General features: G+C 46.3%; 2 protein-coding genes across 4 annotated transcripts; both read right to left on the bottom strand.

Moving 5' to 3' along the window:
- Positions 1-37: 37 nt before the first annotated feature.
- LOC310701320 (uncharacterized protein) lies at positions 38-11,194 on the bottom strand. Of its 3 annotated transcripts, XM_083492039.1 has the most exons (7): positions 9,924-10,061; positions 7,318-7,339; positions 6,051-6,895; positions 4,622-4,739; positions 4,286-4,540; positions 2,369-2,446; positions 38-1,025 (listed from the first exon to the last, which is right to left on the bottom strand). In XM_083492039.1, the coding sequence occupies exons 3-7, from the start codon at positions 6,825-6,827 to the stop codon at positions 241-243; spliced, it is 2,013 nt and encodes a 670-aa protein (XP_083348165.1). In that variant the 5' UTR covers positions 6,828-6,895; positions 7,318-7,339; positions 9,924-10,061; the 3' UTR covers positions 38-240. The 3 variants fall into 3 exon arrangements, with proteins under 3 accessions (XP_083348165.1, XP_083348167.1, XP_083348166.1); XM_083492041.1 differs by lacking the exon at positions 7,318-7,339 and having other exon boundaries at positions 6,051-6,853; positions 9,924-11,194; XM_083492040.1 differs by lacking the exon at positions 7,318-7,339 and having other exon boundaries at positions 6,051-6,903; positions 9,915-10,061.
- A 3,365-nt stretch (positions 11,195-14,559) lies between these two features.
- Positions 14,560-22,057, bottom strand: LOC310701584 (uncharacterized protein). The gene is made up of 4 exons (XM_083492710.1): positions 21,938-22,057; positions 17,900-18,715; positions 16,983-17,109; positions 14,560-16,057 (listed from the first exon to the last, which is right to left on the bottom strand). The coding sequence occupies exons 2-4, from the start codon at positions 18,626-18,628 to the stop codon at positions 15,414-15,416; spliced, it is 1,500 nt and encodes a 499-aa protein (XP_083348836.1). The 5' UTR covers positions 18,629-18,715; positions 21,938-22,057; the 3' UTR covers positions 14,560-15,413.
- Between the last annotated feature and the right edge of the window lie 921 nt (positions 22,058-22,978).

Here is a 22,978-nt window from a genome sequence, read left to right on the forward strand (position 1 = left end):
CGTGTTTTTACATGAGTAGAATGTAATCTCCGGGTTATTTGTGGGGCATAGGAATTCATTCATATTTTTTTCCAAAATTTAGTCCGGCCCCCCACAAGGTCTGAGGGACAGTGGACCGGCCCCCTGCTGAAAAAGTTTGCTGCCCCCTGCTCTACGATGTGAAACGGGGTTGTGATCTCACTATAAAACCTTTCTTCCCAAACTCTAAGCGTTTGTACCACTTGCTCCCTGCGTGAATTCTCACACACTGAATAAGACCTGATTGATCACCAAAGTTCTTGCTGCCGTCGGGAAGCTGGCCTGATCTTTCCCCGTGTGGATTTTCTGGTGCGAAGCCAGACAGTCCCCCCGGCTGAAGCTCTTCCCGCACTCGGAGCACTGGTATGGTTTGTCCCCTGTGTGGAGTCTCTGGTGCCTCATAAGGTCCGAGTTCTGGCTGAAGCTCTTCTCGCACTCCAAGCACTTGTAGGGCTTATCCCTCGTGTGGATCCTCTGGTGCCGAGTGAGGCTGGACTGAGCGCTCAAGCTGATGCCGCAGTCGGCGCAGCTGAACGGCTTCTGCCCTGTGTGCATCCTCAAATGCCGGCTAAGGATCGATTTGCGGAGGAAAGTCTTGCTGCAATTTGAGCAGTTATAGAGTTTTCCCCGCCTGTGGATTCTCTGTTGTGAAATCAGGTTCGCTTTGTGGTTGAAGCTCTTTCCACAGTCCAGGCATTTATATGGCACTTCCCCACCACGGTGTCTTTGATGCTGAGTGAAGCTTTTTCCAACCGTCACATTTTTATTTGGTTTCTCCTGGGTGGGAGCACAGAGGCACTTGCTGCTTCTCGTTTCTCTGTGTTTTTCCTGCCGGGTCGGGATTTCTTTCAGGTCCATGCCCTGACAAGCAGCAGGTTTAGTCTTATCTTCTGCCTGAGCCTCACCCTCCTGCAACTCTGAATCACTCTGATCCTGGAGTTTCTCTTTACATCCTAATGATGTCCCACATATTTCGGTCTCGTCCTCAATCTCCCGCAAGCTGCCTTCTGGAATAAACAGGTAAGCCAGAATTAAATGCTATGAATTGGTGCCTGTGTAAGAAAAACAAAAGGTGTAAGAAAAGAAAAAAATGAATTTAAATAGGGTTGAAATGTAAGGTTCTGCACTTAGGCAGGAATAACCAGCTGCACAAATATAAGATGGGAGGCACTCGGCTTACTAGTAGTACATGTCAAAAAGACCCAGGGGTCTTGGTGGACCACAAGCTGAACATGAGTGAACAGTGTGATGCAGCAGCAAAAAACTAATGCTATTCTAGGCTGCATCAACAGCTTGTGCATGTTACTTTCCTCAATATGTACATTTGAATGCATAGTTTATATTAGTTATATGCATTTCTTTGAACATAACAGACCCTCAAAATGTCCCTGTTTTCCAGGGATAGTCCCAAATTTACAAAAGCCGTCTCGGTTTCTAATTTGATCCTGGAATGTCCTGCTTTTCCTTAAGACATCCTTATTTTCATCAAAGAAATGTTGGAAGATATGTAGTTACGCAACTCCTGAGCCAAGGACATAAGTAACTATATGGTGGTACTTCAGGTTAAGAACTTAATTCGTTCTAGAGGTCTGTTCTTAACCTGAAGCACCACTTTAGTTAATGGGGCCTCCCACTGCTGCCGCCACGTGATTTCTGTTCTCATCCTGAAGCAAAGTTCTTAACCCAAGGTAATATTTCTGGGTTAGCAGAGTCTGTAACCTGAAGCGTATATAACCTGAAGCATATGTAACCCGAGGTACCACTGTACAACCTTTAGAAGACATCTGAAGGCAGCCCTGTATAGAGAAGTTTTTTTTTAAATGTTTAATGTTCTATTATGTTTTTATATATGTTGGAAGCCACCCAGACTGTCTGGGGCAACACAGTCAGATGGGCGGGGTATTAATAATAATAATGGAATAGGACGTCCCTATTTTCATTGGAGAGATGTTGGAGGGTATGACATTACCTGGCTGGAGTCAGAGGCTTATTCTGCCCCCAGACAGTGGAAATAGGTGCTAGCCATCGTGGCTAGTAGCGTAGAACCTCTGATCTTGGAGCAGCAACTTGGGGTGAAAGGAGTGCCAACTTGAATAAAATATTGTGGGGGCCCAGCTAAGCCTCGCCTTGCATAATCAATCACATGCTGCAGTGCGCGCACACACTGTTTGAATGGGAATGCCCATCCACTATGTGGAGGTCTGGCCCCCTCAAATATTTTATTGTGTGGGCCGAAGCAGCCCTGGCGCACAGGAGTTTGCTCCTATGTGGGGTGGGGTTCCATCAGCACATCGCCCCCACAAGGGTACCCCACAATTCTCCGTCAGCAAAACAGACCTGAAGCACCTACCTGCTAATCCCTCTCCTCCCTCACTGCTCTGAGCAAAGGGATCTTCGCTTTCTTCCAGCCAGGAAACGAAGTTTCCTCCTGCAGGGGGAAAGAAGAGACGCCACCATCAATACATTTTTATTTTTGTCCTGCCCTTCATCCAAGAAGCTGGGGCTACAATATACGGCCCTTCCGTTTTTATCTTCACAACAACTCTTTGAGGTAAGTTAGACAGACTGGACCAGCGAACTTCATGGCTAGGTAAGAATTCAAACTGGGGTCAACCTGGTATTGGGCTCCATCTGCATTTCCTACAACCTTACGTTCCTGTTTCTGGAAGGGCCCCGACTCAGGGGTAGAGCATTTGCTCTGCATGCAGAAGCTCCTAGGTTAAACCCCTGGCTTTTCCGGGGGGGCTGGGAACACCCCCTGCCTGAAATTCTGGAGAGCGGCTGCCAATCAGTGTCCAGAATACTGGTCTAGGTTGACCAATGGTCTCTGGCTATCACAGAGCAAGTCGGTAGTAAATCACACCGTTCCAAATTGGAGTTAACTACAGTGGTACCTCGGGTTACATACGCTTCAGGTTACAGACTCCGCTAACCCAGAAATAGTACCTTGGGTTAAGAACTTTGCTTCAGGATGAGAGCAGAAATCGTGCAGCGGCGGCGCAGCAGCAGCAGGAGGCCCCATTAGCTAAAGTGGTGCTTCAGGTTAAGAACAGTTTCAGGTTAAGAACGGACCTCCGGAACGAATTAAGTACTTAACCCAAGGTACCACTGTATTAGCAAAAACACTATCTTTGCAGACTTGGCTGCGTGTCAGGCCTAATGAGCACAGCAGCTTATTTCTTGTCAGTCTTATTCCATGAAATCAGTTGCTGAGATTATAGGTCCCTGCCTCCCCACAACCATCTAAGTCCCCTCCTCTCCTGTGCTTTTTCCTAGCAACCTGAGACTGTGCCTGAGTGAAGCCTGTGAAGCCCATTTCAGCCCTCTTCTGGTTCTGGGAGATGGGGAGAACTGAGTTTTTCACAGCAGGAGGGGGAAACCCCCATGACTCTTCACCAACCTGACTCATCTCTGCCTCTTGGCCTTCCGCCTCCCCTGCTTCAGCTTCTACCTTGACTTGACGTTTTCATCCCCCCAAAAGTTTTTGAGTTTCGACTGAAATGAGGCTGCATTTTAACGTATTTTAATCTTGTTTTTTAAGTTGTACAGTGGTGCCTCGCAAGACGAAAAGAATCCGTTCTGTGATTCTCTTCGTCTAGCGGTTTTTTCGTCTTGCGAAGCAAGCTCATTGACGGATTAGTGGATTAGCGCTATTCGCGGCTTTTAGAGGCTTTTAGCGGCTTATCGGATCAGCTGATAAACGGCTTAGAAAAAGGGGGGGGGGGAGGAAAAAAACCCTGCAGGAACTCGCAAGACATTTTCGCCTTGCGAAGCAAGCCCATAGGAGATTCGTTTTGCGAAGCACCTCCAAAACGGAAAACTCTTTCGTCTAGCGAGTTTTCCGTCTTGCGAGGCATTCGTCTTGCGGGGCACCACTGTATTTCAATCAATTGTTTTCTATCAGGTGTTAGCCGCCCTGAGCCCAGTCTTGGCTGGGGACGGCGGGGTATAAATAAAATTATTATTATTATTATTATTATTATTATTATTATTATTATTATTATTATTACCTTTGTTTCTGGACTTCTCTCTGCCACAGACTTTCCCAGCTCACCCTGCCCTGTTACTTCTTCAGCTTCCGACACAGCCTCTCCCCCGTCTTCTCCCTCTGACCACTCATTGTCCCACCACACATCCCTGGCCTCTGAGCCTTCTTCCCCTGTGGGTTCCCCAGCTGGTTCCTCCCACTATTCCTCTGCGCCCAACCATCCCCTGACATTGGCTCTGTATAAGGGCAGCTTTCAATGTCCCCGTGTTCATTTCTTACCTGCCTGGACTGTGGTTTCCCTTGGGGCCTCGTGACCTTCCCGACAAGGAGCGGCTCCAACAGCTCCTTCCACTGGGTGGGTTTCCTGCTGACACCTTGCTCCATCCTGACTTGCCAAGACATTTTCAGGCTCACAACACAGAAGAAGTTCCTCTTGCACTTTCCAGGTCCACGTCCCCTGCAGTCCCACCAGTTCTGAACCGCCTGGTACATATTTCTCCTCCTCCTCATCTGTGGTCATCCGCTCTTTTCCTACTGGAAAAAGAACGAGATAATTCCAAACAGTTCTGATTGATTGAGCATCACCCCCCTCAAAAAAAGAAGACTCCTCCCTACTCAAAAGGCTGGCATCTCCATCTTCTTGCTTGGTTTCTACATACAGATGTTTCTCCTTCATGGGAGGTGGAGCCCAGCGTCCCTCGGAAAAGCTCACAGCTGCCTCTTCTGAGGTGACCTGTAAGGACGGAAAGGGATGCTTTCAGGGTACAGTGACAGTCCTGAGAGGTGGCAAAGGAATGCTGTGCTGTCAGTGGCTTCTACTAGCCACGAAGGCCATGGTCTACCTTGGCTGTCAGAGGCAGCTTGTGCCTCTGAATGCCGGTTACTACGAACCACACAGGGGGAGAGTTGCTATTGCTCTCATATCTTGCTTGGAAGCTGGCTGATGCCACTGTGAGAACCTGTCAGCCAGGGCCGGATTTAGGTCTGATGCGGCCCTAAGCTACTGAAGGTAATGGGGCCGTTTATATGTCCAGCTGCTCTTTGACAACAACAAATTTTCACTGTTTTTTTGGGTTGAATATATGCTATATGGTAATTTATAGACCTAATAGGTCCATACGCAACACAAAACATTGTTGCTGTGTGTAGGTTTTATTTTATTTGTTTTTTATCTTATATTTTGGAAATGCACATCCAGTGGTTTTTTCCTTTAAATCTTTTGGGGGCGCCCAAGAGAGTGGGACCCTAAGCTATAGCTTGATTAGCTTATATGTAAATCCGGCACTGCTGTCAAGGCTGGTGTTGGCATTGTCAGGAGTTCAGCCTACACTCGAGTAGGACTCTGGCAGAGACACATGCCCGACTGGCATGTTCCCTCCCTCCTGGTCGATCATTCGGGAGCTTCATAAGCTTTCTTCAGCCCGAACATCACAGCGACCGATGCCAACAGACACAACACACTTAGGGATCCGCAGAGTCTTTGCATCATTGCATGACAGACCTCAGCAGCTCAGCATTTTGGCTAATCTACTTTATTTACATATAAACACGCACGGAGCACTGCAACATGGTTCCCACTCTCTCTAGCATCAGACAGCAAAGAGAGAAAGAACGAAGGACAATAGTCCCACTTCAGGAAACACAGTAACACAAACATCCTGTCTTCGTCACTTCCCACTCTGTGGAGTCAAAACATACACCGTCATGTGATAGACAAAAATCCCCTGACTACAATCATAGATCAGGAATTCTAACAGGCACGGGCCTGCAATAAAACAATAAATCGCCCGTGGCTAAAGAAGTTAGATCTTTATTCAAGAAAACACACCACAGGCCAGCAACTCTTTCTAGGTTTTGCCCCACGAAGCAGTTGCGAGGGTCCCTGCCTCCCCTCTCTCAGGCTCCTTCCCCTGGCTGTATGTGCAGAAACCTTTGACTTAGGCATGGCTCACTTGTAGCTTCTGGTACAAAGGTGCCTCTTTTGGCCCTCAAACCAAAAATGCCCCCTCATACTCCCTGTTGTACAAGGATGAAACACTCTCACCTGCACTTCCCATCTCTTGGCCTCCTGCTGCCTCTGGAGGAAGTCCTCAGCCAGGGCCACCGCCTGGGAGCAGGTCTCCGGGCCGCACTCCCTCACCCTGCTCTGGATCTCTGGCGGAAGGATGGTCAGGAACTGCTCCAGGATCAGCTGCTCCAGGATCTGCTCCTTGGTGCGCCTCTCCGGCTTCAGCCACCGGGAGCAAAGCTCCTGCAGCCGGGTGTAGGCCCCTCTGGGCCCCTCGGCCTCCTGGTAGCGGAAGCCCCAGAAGCGTTGGCGCCGCTCTTCCCTGCTCATGGCGTCCCCTCTCAAGATGGCCGCCTTCACTTTCCCATAATCCTCTCTGTCTCCAGCCTCCAGGCTTCGAAAGGCCCGCTCGGCTTCTCCGCTGAGGGCCGGCTGGAGGCGGGCCGCCCACTCTTCTCGGGGCCACCGGCAGGCTTTGGCCACTTGCTCAAAGGAGGCCAGGAAGGCCTTGGCATCGTCCCAGGGGGTGGGCTCCTCCGGCACCTGTGGGACCCCCCGGCCCAAGTGAGGGGCCTCCACTGTTCCTAGGAACGTCTGCCATTGGGCTTCCCATTGCTGGGTCAAGGCTTCTTTCGGCTCCTCCTTCACCTGATGCAAAATTGACCTTCTGAGAATCTCCCTGGTACTCCCAGAATCCACCGCTCTCTCCATGTCCATCTTGCAACCTACGATGCCCAAGTATGGAGCTTTTCCTGTTCCTTCTGACGCCTCGCCTTGTGTGCAGCCTGCAGGGTCCTGCTCTTGGATTTTCATCCTTGTGTGAAGCCACAAATGTGGGGCTGGATTGAAGAAAACACTAGAATAAGCAACCGGTACCTGAAGACAAGGCCTGGAAACGATGCCTTATGAGGAACGGCTAAGGGAGCTGGGCATGTTTAGCCTGGAGAAGAGGAGGTTAAGGGGTGATATGATAGCCATGTTCAAATATATAAAAGGATGTCACATAGAGGAGGGAGAAAGGTTGTTTTCTGCCGCTCCAGAGAAGCGGACACGGAGCAATGGATCCAAACTACAAGAAAGAAGATTCCACCTAAACATTAGGAAGTACTTCCTGACAGTAAGAGCTGTTTGACAGTGGAATTTGCTGCCAAGGAGTGTGGTGGAGTCTCCTACTTTGGAGGTCTTTAAGCAGAGGCTTGACAACCATATGTCAGGAGTGCTGTGATGGTGTTTCCTGCTTGGCAGGGGGTTGGACTCGATGGCCCTTGTGGTCTCTTCCAACTCTATGATTCTATGATTCTATGACATAGGCACAAAGCTTTTACCTGCATAAAAAAAGAAGAAAAACCAGAATCAGGGAGAATCAGGGCCAGCATTCTGGGTGGTCAGCCACCCTCGACTCTCTTTGGCAGTGGTGCCAAGCGACAGCAGTGATATATAACTGAGGGGGGCTGCATAGCTGTCAACTTTTTTCTTTTTTAAAGGGAAATTCCTTTATTCCGAATAGGATTCCTCGCAAGAAAAGGGAAAAGTTGACAGCTATGGGGGGCTGCCACTGTTATGTCAGGGGCATTGTGGGAAATTAAAATACAGGGATCAGCACTAGGCCCTGACTGGTACCCAAGGATGTCAAAATGTGGGGACGACGACTCCAAAATATGACAATGTGGATCCCTGAGAGTGACGGTTAAAACGAACTTATAGTAGCCTGTCGCTTTGAGAAATTGCTGAGAATTTTCCTTTGCAAGCAGCCGCCCCTCTCCCATGGGGCAGAGTGAAGCGAAATCTCTTATTGCGAGAACACAAGCAGCTATACAACGCGGGTTCACAGCACTCAATACAAAGCACAATACAGTGGTACCTCAGGTTAAGTACTTAATTCGTTCTGGAGGTCCGTTCTTAACCTGAAACTGTTCTTAACCCGAAGCACCACTTTAGCTAATGGGGCCTCCTGCTGCTGCCACGCCGCCAGAGCACGATTTCTGTTCTCAACCTGAAGCAAAGTTCTTAACCTGAAGCACTATTTCTAGGTTAGAGTGTGTAACCTGAAGCTTATGTAACCTGAAGCGTATGTAACCCGAGGTACCACTGTAGCTCTTGCAGCAAAATGTCTCCATGAGAAGGCCACGCATGTTGACTGTAATCGTACCTAAAGCTATGTCAGCAATACAACTGATTTGTATGCTAGAAGCGCAGGCACAAAAATGAAATACGTCTAAAAGAGAACAAACACAAAATATGCCAAACACTGTAGGTTAAAGAAATTGGAGTTCTTGCTGAAACTGCACTGAAAAGGATACGCACAGAGAAACGCAAGAAAACTTGGATGCAATTATCTAAGACACATGTCGAAAAAGAAACATAAAAGAATTAAATGATACAGACTTCCAACAGATTTATAGTCGTCAAAAAACCGAGCTGAAGAAGGCGTGTACTCCGAAACAGGGCCCTGTCCTGGTCACCACTACTGAGTCGTACATCTGATTCACACTCCGGATACTCCTTTTTGGCCCTATTTGATCCTTTATTCTTTATTCTGATATTATATAATATGGACTCTTTTTGACTGCTATTGAGACTTGTATAAAACAATTGTTGTGCACTGGTATTTCATGTACCTTTGTACTATATCACTGTATATTTGAAACTACATTATTTCTGTACTTAAACGTTGTATCCAAACTTACCATTACTTTAAAACTATTGTACTTACACGTTGTGTTTAAATTTACTACTAGCTTCAAACTGTTATTCTTAGCAGAATATACACGTTTTTCATTTCAACTCTTGAGTAGGAATTATTCCTTATATTGAAACACTGTAGGTTGGCAGCATTACTATTATCAACATTATTATTTTTAAAAAATAAACATTCTGGCCAAATGGTAAAATTGCAGCACACGCGTTACAAAAGAGCGTTCATTTCTCTGACAAGCTTCAAATTGGTGTAAATGGTTTCCCCCCCCCCCGTTTTATCCTTGCAACGGCCCTGTGAGATAGGCTAGGCTAAGAGAGGTCGAAGGTCACCCCAGGGAGCGTCATAGCTGAGTCCACAGTCTGTTGCGGGTTTTAAATGTGGAAGGGAAGAACCGCATTGTACACCACCTGGGGGGGGGGGGGGAAGCAGTGGGCTAAAAATGATGCAATAAGCAAAACAAACTGATAAAATAGTGTTGCATTATTGTTCTCCAAAAAGGGCACTCTTGCGCTAGCTAGAGTACAAATAAAGTGGGACGAAAAAGTAGACTGGGGTCTTTGGAAATCGACAGGACATGGACCGAGTATCATCATAATCATTTATTTTATTTCTATCCCACAAGCATCATCCTCTTTTTTTTGTGTTTTGTTTCTCCCCCCTCCCCTATTATGTTTTTATTGTAATTTTACTGGTGTTAGCCACCTTGAGCCCGGCTCTGGCCGGGGAGGGCGGGGTATAAATATTATTATTATTATTATTATTATTATTATTATTATTATTATTATTATTATTATTATTATTATTATTATATTATTATTATTATATTTTATTTTATTTCTAAATATTCCTCCGCAACAGCCCAGTGAGGTAGGGAAAACTGAGCAGCAGCCAGTGGCCCAAGGTCACCCCAGTGAGCTTCAAGGCAGAGTGTCAGGATCTGAACCCAGGACTCTAACCACGACATCACGCTGGGAGCGAAGAGGCGCCTTCGCCCCGAAACTTTTGCAGGCGCCAAGAGTAGCTAACAGGAGTGAAAGCTGGGGTGGCGTCTCACCGCCCAGATCACCTTCCGGGGCGCAAATCACAATGAACGCGCCAGAAGGATAAAAAGCAGAGTTAGGGGCGCTTCGGGACTTGGAGGGTCTCCCGTCGCTGTCTCACTCCTACATTTCGCTTTTCTAAATGAATCTCTCCCGCCCCACAACTCTCACCTTTTCAATGCACCAAGATCGCTTCCCTCTTCCTTCGTGTTTATGCAGCGGACCTTAAATGCAAAACCAAACCGGGGAAGGAGGCGCCACTGGTGTGTTTTTTTTATTCTTCCTCCTCGGTTTGATTCTCTTTCCTAGGAAAGAAACGCTCTCTCAATTTAACCCTTTTAAACATTTGAAAACACACACACACACACACACACACACACGTAGCTGTCAACTTACAGATTTGAAAATAAGGGACAAGCAGCCTCGAAAATAAGGGATCAGCAGCCAAAATAAGGGATTTTGCTTAGCTTATACATAAATCCGGCACTGATGGAGCCAGGCTGCTTTTGCTGCGACTGACTGTGTTTTGCAGGGGGTTGGACTAGATGATCCTAAGGGTCTACAATTCCCACCAAAGAAGAGGGTTAGACAAAACTGATGAACGACGTCGAGATGGCAAAGCTTACAAGGCAGAATTGGAAACCAGGAAGAGGACCTCTTTAATAAAGAATGGGGAAAGTTTATAATTTAGCTGAAAAGCTATTGTCAAGAGTTACATACATTGGTAGGATTGACAGAAAACGTGTAGTAAACATTTGAACTAGGGATGGACAAATGATTTATAAAAATAGAGTTATGAAAGGGATGCAGAGGGGGAAATCACTACATTAAGATGCTGCACTGGTTGGAGGGGATGCTAAGCAGCACATCGGGACTGCCGTTGTCCTGGCGCGAGGAGTTCCATCGGTCCTTCCCCACCCAAGAGAGAGGGAGGGAGGGAGACTCTCGCCCACGCCGCCCAGGGAGAGGGGCTGCCTGCCCGCCCGCCACCACCCGTCTCCTCACTACGCACCCCTGAGGGGGAAAAGGGAGAGATGGAGACGCGGCAGCTCGTGTCCTCTCTTGCGGCGGAGGACCCCGAGCCGCTGCTTCCCTCCCGAGCCGGGCGAGCATGAAACCCGGGAAATTTAAGGGACATCATCAATAAGGGACAGCAGTGGGACACGGCGCTGGGATAAGGGAGTTTCCCGCCAAATATGGGACGGTTGACAGCTATGATACACACACACACACACACACACACACACACAATGTGTTTTTTGCAGCATGCTCATTCATTACAAGACTTTCAGAAAGAATTTAAAAATAAAAATAAAAAACATTCCCCAAGCATTCGATAATTGAAAGAGGCTGTTGCTGTCTGGCAAGTTTGAAATTATTCTCTATGGTATGTATGGGACTTGCCATTCTTCTTCTTCTTCTTCTTCTTGTTTTATTGAATTTGTTAGTCACTTTATCAAGTGATTAATAGCCTTTTTGTGAAGACCATACAATGTCCAGACTCTTTATACTGTATTTACTTTCCTAAACATATAAGTGAGAAGAATATATTTATAACCTCATGCTTTTTCAAACATGGGTACGTTCTCCCTTGAATTGTAGATTGAAGCAGACCCTCCAAGTTTCCCTATTTTCCACGGACAGTCCCGGATTTACAGAAGTTTCCGATTTGATCCCAGAATGTTCTGCTTTTCCTTAGAACGTCCCTATTTGCATTGGAAAAATATTGGAGGGTATGGAGTTAGGTAATCCCAGAGCCAAGGAGATTATTATCATTGATGTTGTTGATCATGTTGTTGTTGTTAATTGAATCTATATATACCGCCCTATACCCGCAGGTCTCAGGGTGGTTCACAGGATAAAATCAGAATATCAAATTAGTAACTTCACAATCTTTAGAAGACATCTGAAGGCAGCTCTGTATAGGAAAGTTTTTTAATGTTTCACGTTTTTCATATGCGTTGGAAGCCACCAAGAGTGGTTGGGGCCAGGGCAACCCAGTCAGATGGGCCGGGTAAAAATAAAATTATTATTGAATAAACGTAAAGGTACCCATGACTGGTAGGTGCAGTTGTGGACGACTCTGGGGTTGCGCACTCATCTCTATAGGCCAAGGGAGCCGACTTTGTCCACCGACAGCTTCCAGGTCATGTGGCCAGCATGACTAAGTCACTTCTGGTGAACCAGAGCAACGCACGGAAACGCTGTTTACCTTCCCGCCGGAGCGGGATTGCAATTTATCTACTTGCAATTGACGTGCTTTCGAACTGCTAGGTGGGCAGGAGCTGGGACCAAACAGCAGGAGCTCACCCCATCGCGGGGATTTGAACCGCCGACCTTCTGATCAGCAAGCCCTAGGCTCAATAGGACATCCCTATTTTCATCAGAGAAATGTTGGAGGGTATGTTGAAGTCTTCTTCAACTTATAAACAAAACTGTATTGAGACTTGCAACAGACTTTTGCCTTACTCAGGTCTTACAATTTCTTATGAAAGGTTTCTCTCTGTTCCTTACAGAGAGCTCCTGCGCAGGTTTCTCGCTATTAGCATTTAGGGATCTTCCTCTGTCTGTTTCACTTCAGACAGATCACACTGACACAACACTGCCATCGGCAGCATCCGGAGAAGCCTCTCTCAGCAGCCCTTTTCTCCATCACACAGAGAGAGAGAGAAATCAGAAAGGCAGTTAAAAAACAACAGTTATTGGAATAACAGTCACAACCGAATGGAATGCCTCTCTCATGTGACTCATAGTCAGCCAATCATATGAGAGCTACTGCCAGGGGGCGGGGGAACCATGTTAAAAGTGCACAGTGATTTAACATAAGCAAACATTTCCATTTCAGGAAATTAAATCATTATCCTTAACAATCCCCACATATATTAAAACCAAGAAGAAAGAGAAATACATTTTACAAATCTCACCCACATTTAAAAGACTACATATGAGAAAAAGGCCAAAAGCCTGGTGTGTGGGTGTATGTATGATGGTGCCAAGCGAGCCTTTCTGGGGAGAGCATTCCAAAAGTGGGGTGCCACCACAGAAAAGTCTTGTTCTGTTCATGCCCAGAGGTTATGAAGAGCTGTGTTTTTCGAATGGCTTTGGGCCCTTTCGGACTGGTGGGTTTTGTGTGGTTGTGTTCTGCAACCCATGCTTGACCTAGGCCACATTCACACCATACATTTATTGTGCCTTGATACCACTTTAAACAGTCACGGCTCCCCCTAAAGAATTTGGGGATCTGCAGTTAATTAAGGGTGCTGAGAGATGTTAGGAGACCCCACTGCTTCCCTCACAGAGCTAGATTTCCTAGAGTGGTTCAACAAAATTTCCCTCTTTACAGGGACCACTGTGATCTGCGGGAGAGCCTCTCTTGCAACTTCCAAAGACCTCCGAAGCCTACTCTGAAGTAACTCAGAGCAGGGCTTTTAGTGTGGCTACTACCCGTTCTGTGAAATAGCGTCCTTGTCAACAGACACCTGCTATCTGCACTTTCCAAAAACAGTTTTTGGTTCCTACAGGCTTTCTCAGCTGGATAAATGGGTCTTTTCATAGAATCATAGAAATGGAAGGGACCCCAAGGGTCATCTAGTCCAACCCCCTGCCAAGCAGGAATTTCAAGTGTCACAAGTATCTGTGTTTTAGTGGTTTTTTGAAATGAATCGGTTGTTTTTGTGTTTTTAACTGTTTTCAAGTTATCTTAGACACAAGATTTACCCACTTTGGAAGAATGGCAGATGAAGCTGATGGACTATATGGAATTAGCAGAAATGACCGGCAGAACCCGAGACCAGGGAGAAGTTTCGGTGGAAGAAGATTGGAAGAAATTTAAAGATTACCTACAGAAATATTGTAAAATTAATGAATGTTAAAATGATGTTGGATAGAAATTAAGTGGTTTCCAGCTGTAATGCTTTAAGGGAATATGAAAAAAGGGTTATAAATAAGTAAAAATTTAATGCTATTATTTTTAAGATCAAGATTAGGATAATTAAAGAGGGTAAGGATTTGCTGATTCAACAGATGGAAGTGGAATACAAAAAAGGGAGGTATGAGGAGGTCCGGGAAATAAGCTAAAGGAAAATAAGTATTGGAAAATCTGTGTGTTTTTTAACTATTTTTATTTTGTATGTTTGTTATTATTTTTTTGATTATATTTTTTTGTTGCTATATTTTTAAAAAATCTTAATAAATATCTTATAAAAAAAACACACCAAGTTATCTTATTTGCAAATCACCTTGAGGCGCTGGTTTAGAATAATAGTAGTAGGAGTAGTAGGAGTAATACACATTTTTGGACATACTGTTTTGTTGGAGAATGCGCTGCAAAATTTAGAGAAGTGCAGATTTTGAAAGATGTCTTCTGTGTTTCGTATGCCTGTGGGGTAGCTTCACCTTTAAGTATGAATTGAATCAGATGTCTCCTGTATCTCTAGCTGTATGCAAGGTCTGGGATCGGAAGTCACCTGCCTCCGTGTGTGCCAGTCACTGGGGAAGAGAAGGGAGAGTGAGCCCCTGCGCATGTCCCGCCTTTGAGCTTCCTGTTGGCCTCTGGCTGGAACCAGGAAGTTGGACTCGATTGGCTTTTGGCCCGATCTTGCAAGGCTCCTCTGACGTTCTTAGAAGAGGAGACCGAAAGGAGGCCATGTCACCCACAGCTGGCCTTTTTTCTAAACTAGCAAAGTCCCAAATGCTGCAACCTTTCCACACCATCCCCTGGATCACTCTTGTGCCAACTGAACATTCTTCTCGGTCCTCACTGAGTGTATCCCTCCCACCAATTTCCCTCTGCCAAACATTTGTTACATTTTTTTTTTTTTACAAAAAATATTTATATTTATTTCTAGAACCGTAACAGCAATGCGAACAAAACAATTATCCTGGCAAATATGATACCCCATTTTGGCGGTCGTTTTGGCCACCGAAAACCCTTGGAGAGTGAATTCTCTCTTAGCCATCAGGATCAACACACAGTGTTAGAAAGAACTAAAGGAAATGCAACGTATTCTCTTCCGTATCGTCTCTAGCTAGTGCGGCAACTCAGTGTGGACGGGTCGAAGGGGCAGGGGCTGGAAGTAGTTAAGATGGCTTTTCCTGGGTGGTGTCCTGAATCGTGCATTGGGGGTGGGAGGGATGCCTTCTCCTATTGATCTCTTAAAAGTTTCACCCAGAAGAGGCCCCAAGTCTGAAATCTGGAGCATCTTCTTTGCAATGAAAAGGTCCCAGGTATAATCTCCCTACAAAGCTGGGAATGTCTGCCGCTGGAAACCCTGGAGAGCCTGTGCCAATCAGTGTAGCCAATAACAAACAAGGTGGAACAAACCTCTGCTATTAGGCAACTTCCCAAGTTTCCTATCAGTGCTATGGATTAAGTTATTTTAAACCTAAGCAAAGGCCATAGCTTAGTGGTTCAAGCATCTGATTGCATACAGAAGGTCCCAGGTTCAGATCTCTGTCTCCAGGTTAAGACTGAGATATGCTCCTTGCCTGAAATCCTGGAGAGAGGCTGCCAGTCCGTGTGGGCATAGCCAAGCTATACGGACCAGTAGCCTGACTGCCCCAAGGGTCTCATGTTCTTTTCCCCAGTAATCCTCAGCCAATTCCCCCCACCTATTTTGCTTGCATACTGCAATGTCTCCTCCATCGCGGCAAGGAGGCATTTCAGGCCAACGCGACGGCGCTTTCCCCGCGATCCGAGCGTGCGCACGGGTCCTCCGCCACGTGGACCCGCCTGTGTCTGCTGAGGCTGAACCGCTGCCGAAACCTCTTGCCGCACTGGGGGCACTCGTACGGCTTCTCCTCCGTGTGCGTCCTCTGGTGGCGGCAGCGGTCCGAGCTGAAGGAGGTCTTCCCGCACTCGGAGCACACGTATGGCTTCTCGCCGGTGTGGATGCGCCGGTGCGCGGCCAGCCCCGATCTGTAGAGGAAACACTTCCCGCAGTCCAAGCACCGGTGTCGCTTCCCTCTCTTGCACATCCGACTGTACTTCGCGGAGGAGGAGCTGTGTGCAAAGCTTTTTCCGTAAGCGCCGTACAGGTTTTGCTGCTTGCCAACAGAGGGTCTCTGCTGGACGGCAAGTCCTCCGAGGTCCATGTGGCCTTCTCTGGAAGGAAGAGGCCCACCTGCCCTCTCTTCCGGGTGGGTTTCCTGCTGGGATTCCGCTCTGTGCTGACTCTTAGAAACATTGGCCTGCCCATGGCCCCGGTCTTCCGGGCAGGCTGTCGTCGCCCCGCATGGCTGTGCTTTTCCTGAATCTTCCGGCACATGCTTTCCCCCCACGTCTACAGTCAACCATCCTTGACCACCTGGAGAAACGAGAAAACCCCAATATCACTTACTCCCAGGACTTCAGGGGGTGGTGGGAAAGGAAAAGGAAAAGCAAGGAACGAAGGTGGTTAGGAGGAGGACAGGACAACAGGTACTTCCCATCCCCACATATGAAAACCAGTATCCGATGTAGCAGGTTGTGGGGCTCTCTGGCCTTCCAGATGTTGCTGAACCACAAAGCCCATCATCCCAGGCCATGGACTCAGTCTAGAGACAGGAAGCTTTTAATTAACAATGAAGAGAACACAGGCTTGAATGGGATTGTCTTGTGTGCATACATGATAGAAGGATTTTCTCCATGGGCACATGTGGAATCTGTGGCTTTCCACAATTGGGTTTACAATTCCAGCCCCAAAGAGATCACTGGTGATGCTGATGGGAGTTGCAGTTCAACGACATCTGGAAGGCCAAAATCTCCCCACTTCTGTAGTGAAGAAACAGCTCTGCTGTGTGATATCAATGAAACTTTTGCAGAAAGCAATGAGGACTTCTGGGAGAAAACTACACGAGTTTAGATGCGCCAGGAACTCTAATTATGGTTGGTTTTAGCTAAAGAGGCTGGGGGAGAAATATAATCATGTTCAAATTAGAATCCATCTAATTTGCCTGTTCCAAAACAATACATGAACACAGCCACCCTTCGAAGTTTGCACTTCTGAGAGCCTTGCAACGCTGTTCTGCAGCCCCAAGATGCATACAAAAAATACATATACTAGGATAAAGTGTACACACAACGCTGCACACTTTAGTGAAGATAATGCACACAAATGCTTTATGTTAGGCAATATTTGTTTTGCGAAAACATGTACATGTTCCCTTTACAGAAGGGAAGGAGCCACAGTCAGAGAAGAAGTCAGGGAGCACACCAGAACCTGGCCACCCAGAGGCTGTGTCACTCCTTACCCAACAGGTTGGCTTCTTCTCCATTGTCGTCTTCCTGCTTGGTCTCCATAGATGGTGGCATCTGCTCGGCATCACACAGAGCCTGGCTTGCCTCAAAGGAACTCCCAGGTGCATCCTCAAATGTTACCTGCACCGGCAAAAGGGAATTCTTTCAGGGGAGAGTGGGGCTGGTGGTGCAGCCACCAGCAGATGGGCTAACCATTTAGCACTGGCAGCCAGGGCCTTCTCAGTGGTGGCTCCATTCCACTTGTGGAATGCCCTCCCTAGCAGAGTGCATCACTGCTAAAATCCAGGAGGAAATTTTATGCTGCCCTCCTGCCATCCATGATTTTATTAGCCATGAGTATTTGCCACTCTCTTTTAAAATGCCTTTTTTGATGTCCTTTGTGTCTTTCAAATATATTTATTTATTCTGGGTTTTTAAAATCCTTTTGGAAGGAAGTGTGTGTGTGTGTGTGTGTGTGTGTGTGTGTGTAAACACTATCTGCCAAGTTGAACAACCCCAGTCACTGGAAGAAGAGACAAAGAAAATGACTAATTAGTTAGAATCATAGAACTGCTCACGCCCCTCGTGGTGGTATTCTGCATAGCTGTCAACTTTTCCTTTTTTTAAAGGGAAATTTCCTTATTCTGAATAGGATTCCTCGCAAGAAAAGGGAGAAGTTGACAGCTATGTGCAGTAGCTGCAGGTTATGGAGAGTCTTCAAGGGCAGCCCCACAAAGAGTGCACTAAAGTAGTCTAACTGGAGGGAACATGTCCAGGGCCATGCAGAATTCTGGCATAGTTACGTCAGTCCAAGAAATACATAGTTCAATGCAGCTTACCATTCATTTTTTCCTCCCCACCCCCTACATTGGGAATTCAACCTATGTCCCATCACTTAACCTACAACCAAGTACCAGGAAAACACCTTTACCTGCTTCTCACATCTCTCAGCCTCTCGTTGCATCTGCAGGATATCCTCGGCCAGGGCCACCGCCTGGGCACAGGTCTCCGGGCCGCAATTCCTCACCCTGCTCTGCATCTCGGGCGGCAGGATGGTCAGGAACTGCTCCAGGATCAGCAGCTCCAGGATCTGCTCCTTCGAGAGCCTCTCCACCTTCAGCCACCCCCGGCACAGATCCTGGAGATGGCCATAGGCCCCTCGGGGTCCCTCAGCTTCCTGGTAGCAGAACCGCCTGAAGCGTTGGCGCCGCTCTTCCCTGCTCATGGCGTCCCTTTGCAAGATGGCCGCCTTCACTTTCCCATAATCCTCTCTGTCTCCAGCCTCCAAGCTGTTGAAGGCCCGCTCGGCTTCTCCGCTGAGGGCCGGCCGGAGTTGGGTCACCCACTCTTCCCGGGGCCACCGGCAGGCTTTGGCCACTTGCTCAAAGGAGGCCAGGAAGGCCTTCGTGTCCACCCAGGGCGAGGGCTCGTCTGGCAACAGTGGGGCCCCCCAGTCCGAGTGGGGAGACTCCATTTTCCTCAGGAACTCCTGCCATTGGGCTTCCCAATGTTGTAACAGGCCCTCACGCCGCTCTTGTTTAACTTGGTTGACAGGTATCCTTTGCAACAAGTCTCTCTCAGCCTTGTTTGCATGGAGGACTTTTCCTTCCCACTGTGATCCCAGCCCTCGTGTGAGGCCTGCTGGGTCTTGCACCTCCATTTTGTTTTCCGAGTGGCCGTCTCAGTTGGCGTAGAAAATGCTAGAATCCACAGGGGGAGACACAGTCTTCGAAACAGTCGTCTCCTCCTTAGGGAAGAAAGATGTAAAAAGAGGGAAAGAAATGGATTTTACATCCCTTTATTTATTTCCCCCCCCCCAATACTTTTTATTGCTTTTCTGTAACAACAACAAATAAAACAAATACTCTTACATTCAAAAATTTGTATGTCTTCTTATTTACCCTGAGCCTTATTGCACCCGGACTTCCATCCATCCCTTCAACGGTTTTCATGTCTCAAATCTTTTCTTACAGTTTCTTATTTACACGCCATCCACATCACAAGATCTACATTAATCCTGCTACAGTTTTTAAATTCTTACAATTACTCCGTATATATTCAACAAATTTACTCCAATCCTTTTCGAACTTTGCTTCTTTTTGGTTCTGAATCTTTATATATATATATATATATATATATATATATATATATATATATATATATATATATGGATTTTACAAATTATAACAGACATAACAAAACACACAAACACAAACAAAAATAAAAAAGACAAGTATAATTTCAAAACCTTATTTTCTTAAAACTTACTTCACCGACCTCCTCATACCTCCCCTTTCTGCATTCCCATTTCAAAAATTTAGTTCAGCAAATCCTCACCCTTGATTTTATCTAAATGTCATCCTTTCTTTTCTTTTAACTTAATCTTTACAGCTGTACTCCATTTAATTTTTAAAACCACATCATTCTAAGATGGTTCTGAATCTTATAAGTCAATTTCGCCAATTCTATGTATTCAAACATTTTTGTCTGCCATTCCATTCAAGTTGGGATTTCTTGGGAATTTTACATCCCTTTAAAGGGCCACACCATGCGTTTAAAGCATAGGCAGTGCGTATTTACAGCACGACAAATCATGGGAACTGTAGTTTGCTAAGGGTTTTGGGAATGCAAGCTCTGAGACAAGGAAACTGCAGTTCCCAGGATGTCATGTGCTTTACATGTACGTTGAAATGTGCTTTAAAGGTATACAGTGAATCTGCTTACTGCTTTGCCATAAAAAAGTCACATGGGGTCTGCAACACCCTACTCTTGTTTTAGGGTGCCGAGCCAGCCATGCCCTTCACCATGGGACTCCATTCCATTTCTGCCCACCCCAACAGACACTCCCAACTCCAGGGCTGCTGCGTACCCTCCATCCTCACAAGGCTGCGGTTGGTTTGCAATGTCCCCTCAGTGGCTGGTTGTACTTTGTGTGCTTCGGTGGATGTTATTTAATTCCTTCATCCAACAAGATTCCTAAACCAAGGTTTGAGGTCTTGAGGACGTGTTGCAAAACAAATGGAAGCAGAATAAACCCACCACCGAGTCACTATTGTTGTGTCAAGAATGTTGTGAACAGCACTGAGATCTATGGATGTGATTTTATATGGTGATTTTGTGTTGTAACTGCCCTGAGACCTGCGGGTTTATGGCTGTATACAAAGTTAGTTGATAGATAGCTAGATAGATAGATAGATAGATAGATAGATAGATAGATAGATAATGTGGATGTTGTGTGGTATACAAATTTAATAAGAATAAGAATATATTGCAGAACATGCCAGCAATAAGAGACCATTATGGCAAAAGGTTTGCTATTTTGGAGAAAAGGGCTTGCTGTGCAAGACCATACCCTCCAACATTTCTCCGATGAAAATAGGGACGTTCCTTTCCATGATGATAATTTTACTATTTATACCCCACACATCTGACTGGGATGCCAAAGCCACTCTGGGCAGCTTTTAACACACATAAAAACATAATAAACATTAAACATTTTTTTTTAAAAAAAAACTTCCCTATACTGTACAGGATTGCCTTCTGAGGGCTCCGGGGTCAGATAACTCCATACCCTCCAAAATCTCTCCAATGAAAATAGGGACATCCTAAGGAAAAGTGGGACACCCTGGAATCAAATCAGAAACTTCTCAAAAATCAGGGGCATCCCTGGAAAACAGGGGCACTTGGAGGGTCTGCAAGACCATTGCTCAGTCCGAATTTGCCCCACTCCCAAACAGCGGCCATATGGAAGCCCCCTAAGTGGGGCAACTTCCTTTTGCAACTTTGGGGAAAGCCTCTATAGCTCGGGCTCTGCATGGGTTCAGTCTCCAAGAGGGCTGGGGAAAGTCCCCTCAAACTCAGGAGAGTTGCAAAGATGATGGATTTTTCGGAGCTAGCCGACCTAACCGGAAGAGTCCGCGACCAGAAGGAGGAGGAGTATCAGGAAGATTGGATTACCGTATTTTTTGCACCATAACACTCACTTTTTCCCTCCTAGAAAGTAAGGGGAAATGTCTGTGCGTGTTATGGAGCGAATGCCTGCGGGTGGCGGGGGGATCTGCTGCAGTCATGAGCAGAGGATCCATGGTTCCCCTTCCTTCCCTCCTCCGTGGTTACAAAGCATGGATCCACATGGATCCTCAGGATTTTTGCATTGGGCTACTCCAAACTTACTGTCAGATCACATGTCTGTGGCCACAGCATGAACCACAAAAATCATATATCCACTATTTCGTTTAGAATATTTTTTTTTCTTGTTTTCCTCCTCTAAAAACTATGTGCGTGTTATGGTCTGGTGCGTGTTATAGAGTGAAAAATACGGTAAATTTAATGATTATTTAGTTAAATATGTTAAGTTAAATTAATTGGAAATAGCTTGTAGATGCTTAATTGGCTTAGGATTTTACTTAAGTTACGTGATGAATTAATATGTTTAATTTCAAAAGGAAAAGATCTAAGGATGTTAATGTTCAAGTTAAACTTTATAAGAATTGTGATTTGGAAAACCAATGAAATCCAACCAAGAGGAAGCGAGGAAGTCATTTGACAATATTAATATGTGTAATTTTTTAATAAGGTCATGAATTTTGTTTGTTTGCTTTATGTGTTTGTTTATAATTTTGTGCAAACCAATACACTTTTTTGAAAAAAAATAAAAATTAAAACCCAGGAGAGCTGCTTGCTGCCAGCCCGTGCAGACAATCTTTAGCTAGATGGACCAGTCAAGATAAAGACTCTTATCTGTCACAGGTTATCTGGACAGGTTTCCCTCAAGAGCTCATCTGGGCTTGCAGAATAAGAGCCTCTCCCATCTGCGCCCTCCTGCAATCCCTGCACAGGTTTACTCCCAAGTAAACCCCACGGAAGTCGGCCGCGGCTTGACCAGTGCGATTGCAGCCTGCGATCTCCTTCTGAGGCTGCACTTGTCCCTCTCAGATGCATCTTCGCCCCTTCCACCCTTTTTTTGCACACTCACCTCTGCACGCCTTGCTTTTCTTGTACCCGGATCCTGTTCTCTGCCTCCGATGCAGGGAAGTTCAAAGCAATTTCATGCAAGGAGGGGCGGGGGGGGCGGGGGAAATTTTCGGTGCTGTTTAAAAAAAAAAAAATTGGGCACGCCCCTCACACTGACATCACCCCCCCCCCGCGCGCACTTCCATTTCTCGGTGCTCTCTAGGAATAAGGGGAAGTCTTTCTCATTTTAACCCCGTGCTTTCCGGAGAAGAGTGCCTGACCTTAGGAAAGGCTTTGTTTTTTGCTTTTACTGAAAATCTATCAGAAATGCAAATTATTATTTTTTTGAAAAAGAAAGGCTCCAACGTGATCCAGCAAGAGAGGTTTTGCCTGTTGCCTGATGGGTTTGTGTGTATGTGTTTTGAAAGCTATTTTTATTCAAGCTTGAAAAAACAAAGAAAAAATGTACAAAAACCAACCTCAAAAATAAAGCACGTTTTTAACATGAAAACTAAAAGGTGCAGAAAGATGTTAGGAAGTCCCTCCTGGAGCAACGGTTCCCAGCATTCCCTGGGGAGAGGGATCAATTGTTAAGCCGCCCTGGGAACTGTAGCGCCATGAGTGGGAGTGTCCTAACAACTCCCAGCACCCTTAAGAAACTACAGTTCCCAGGATACAATGGAGGAAGCCATCACTGCTTTAACTGTATCCTGTAGGCTGGATGGGCCTTTGCCCCAGCAGAGCTCTGCTTATGCTTTGATGTTCTTCTGCTACTCAACTTAAGCCCAGCCCAGTACCACCGCTTCCCCAACACCCCAGCTCACCCTGCTACGCTTGTAATAAAAGGTTTTTTAAAAAGGTAAAGGACTCCTGGACGGTTAAGTCCAGTCAAAGGTGACTCTAGGGTTGTGGCGCTCATCTCGCTTTCAGGCCGAGGGAGCCGGCATTTGTCCACAGACAGCTTTCCGGGTCATGTGCCCACCATGACTAAACTGCTTCTGGCGCAAGGGGACTCCGTGGCGGAAACCAGAGCACACAGGAACTCCGTTTCCCTTCC

This window comes from Podarcis liolepis, assembly GCF_965112155.1.
Source record: "Podarcis liolepis genome assembly, chromosome: 2".
Lineage (NCBI taxonomy): Eukaryota > Metazoa > Chordata > Lepidosauria > Squamata > Lacertidae > Podarcis > Podarcis liolepis.

Coding starts and splice junctions, on each gene's coding strand:
- LOC310701320 (XM_083492041.1), bottom strand. CDS start 6,827: ATGAAAATCCAAGAGCAGGACCCTGCAGGCTGCACACAAGGCGAGGCG. Junction 4,740..6,050: donor CCAAGAGATGGGAAGTGCAG/GTGAGAGTGTTT, acceptor CCGTCCTTACAG/GTCACCTCAGAAGAGGCAGC. Junction 1,026..2,368: donor GGGAGGAGAGGGATTAGCAG/GTAGGTGCTTCA, acceptor TGTTTATTCCAG/AAGGCAGCTTGCGGGAGATT.
- LOC310701584 (XM_083492710.1), bottom strand. CDS start 18,628: ATGGAGGTGCAAGACCCAGCAGGCCTCACACGAGGGCTGGGATCACAG. Junction 17,110..17,899: donor CTGAGAGATGTGAGAAGCAG/GTAAAGGTGTTT, acceptor TTGCCGGTGCAG/GTAACATTTGAGGATGCACC. Junction 16,058..16,982: donor AGAAGAAGCCAACCTGTTGG/GTAAGGAGTGAC, acceptor TCGTTTCTCCAG/GTGGTCAAGGATGGTTGACT.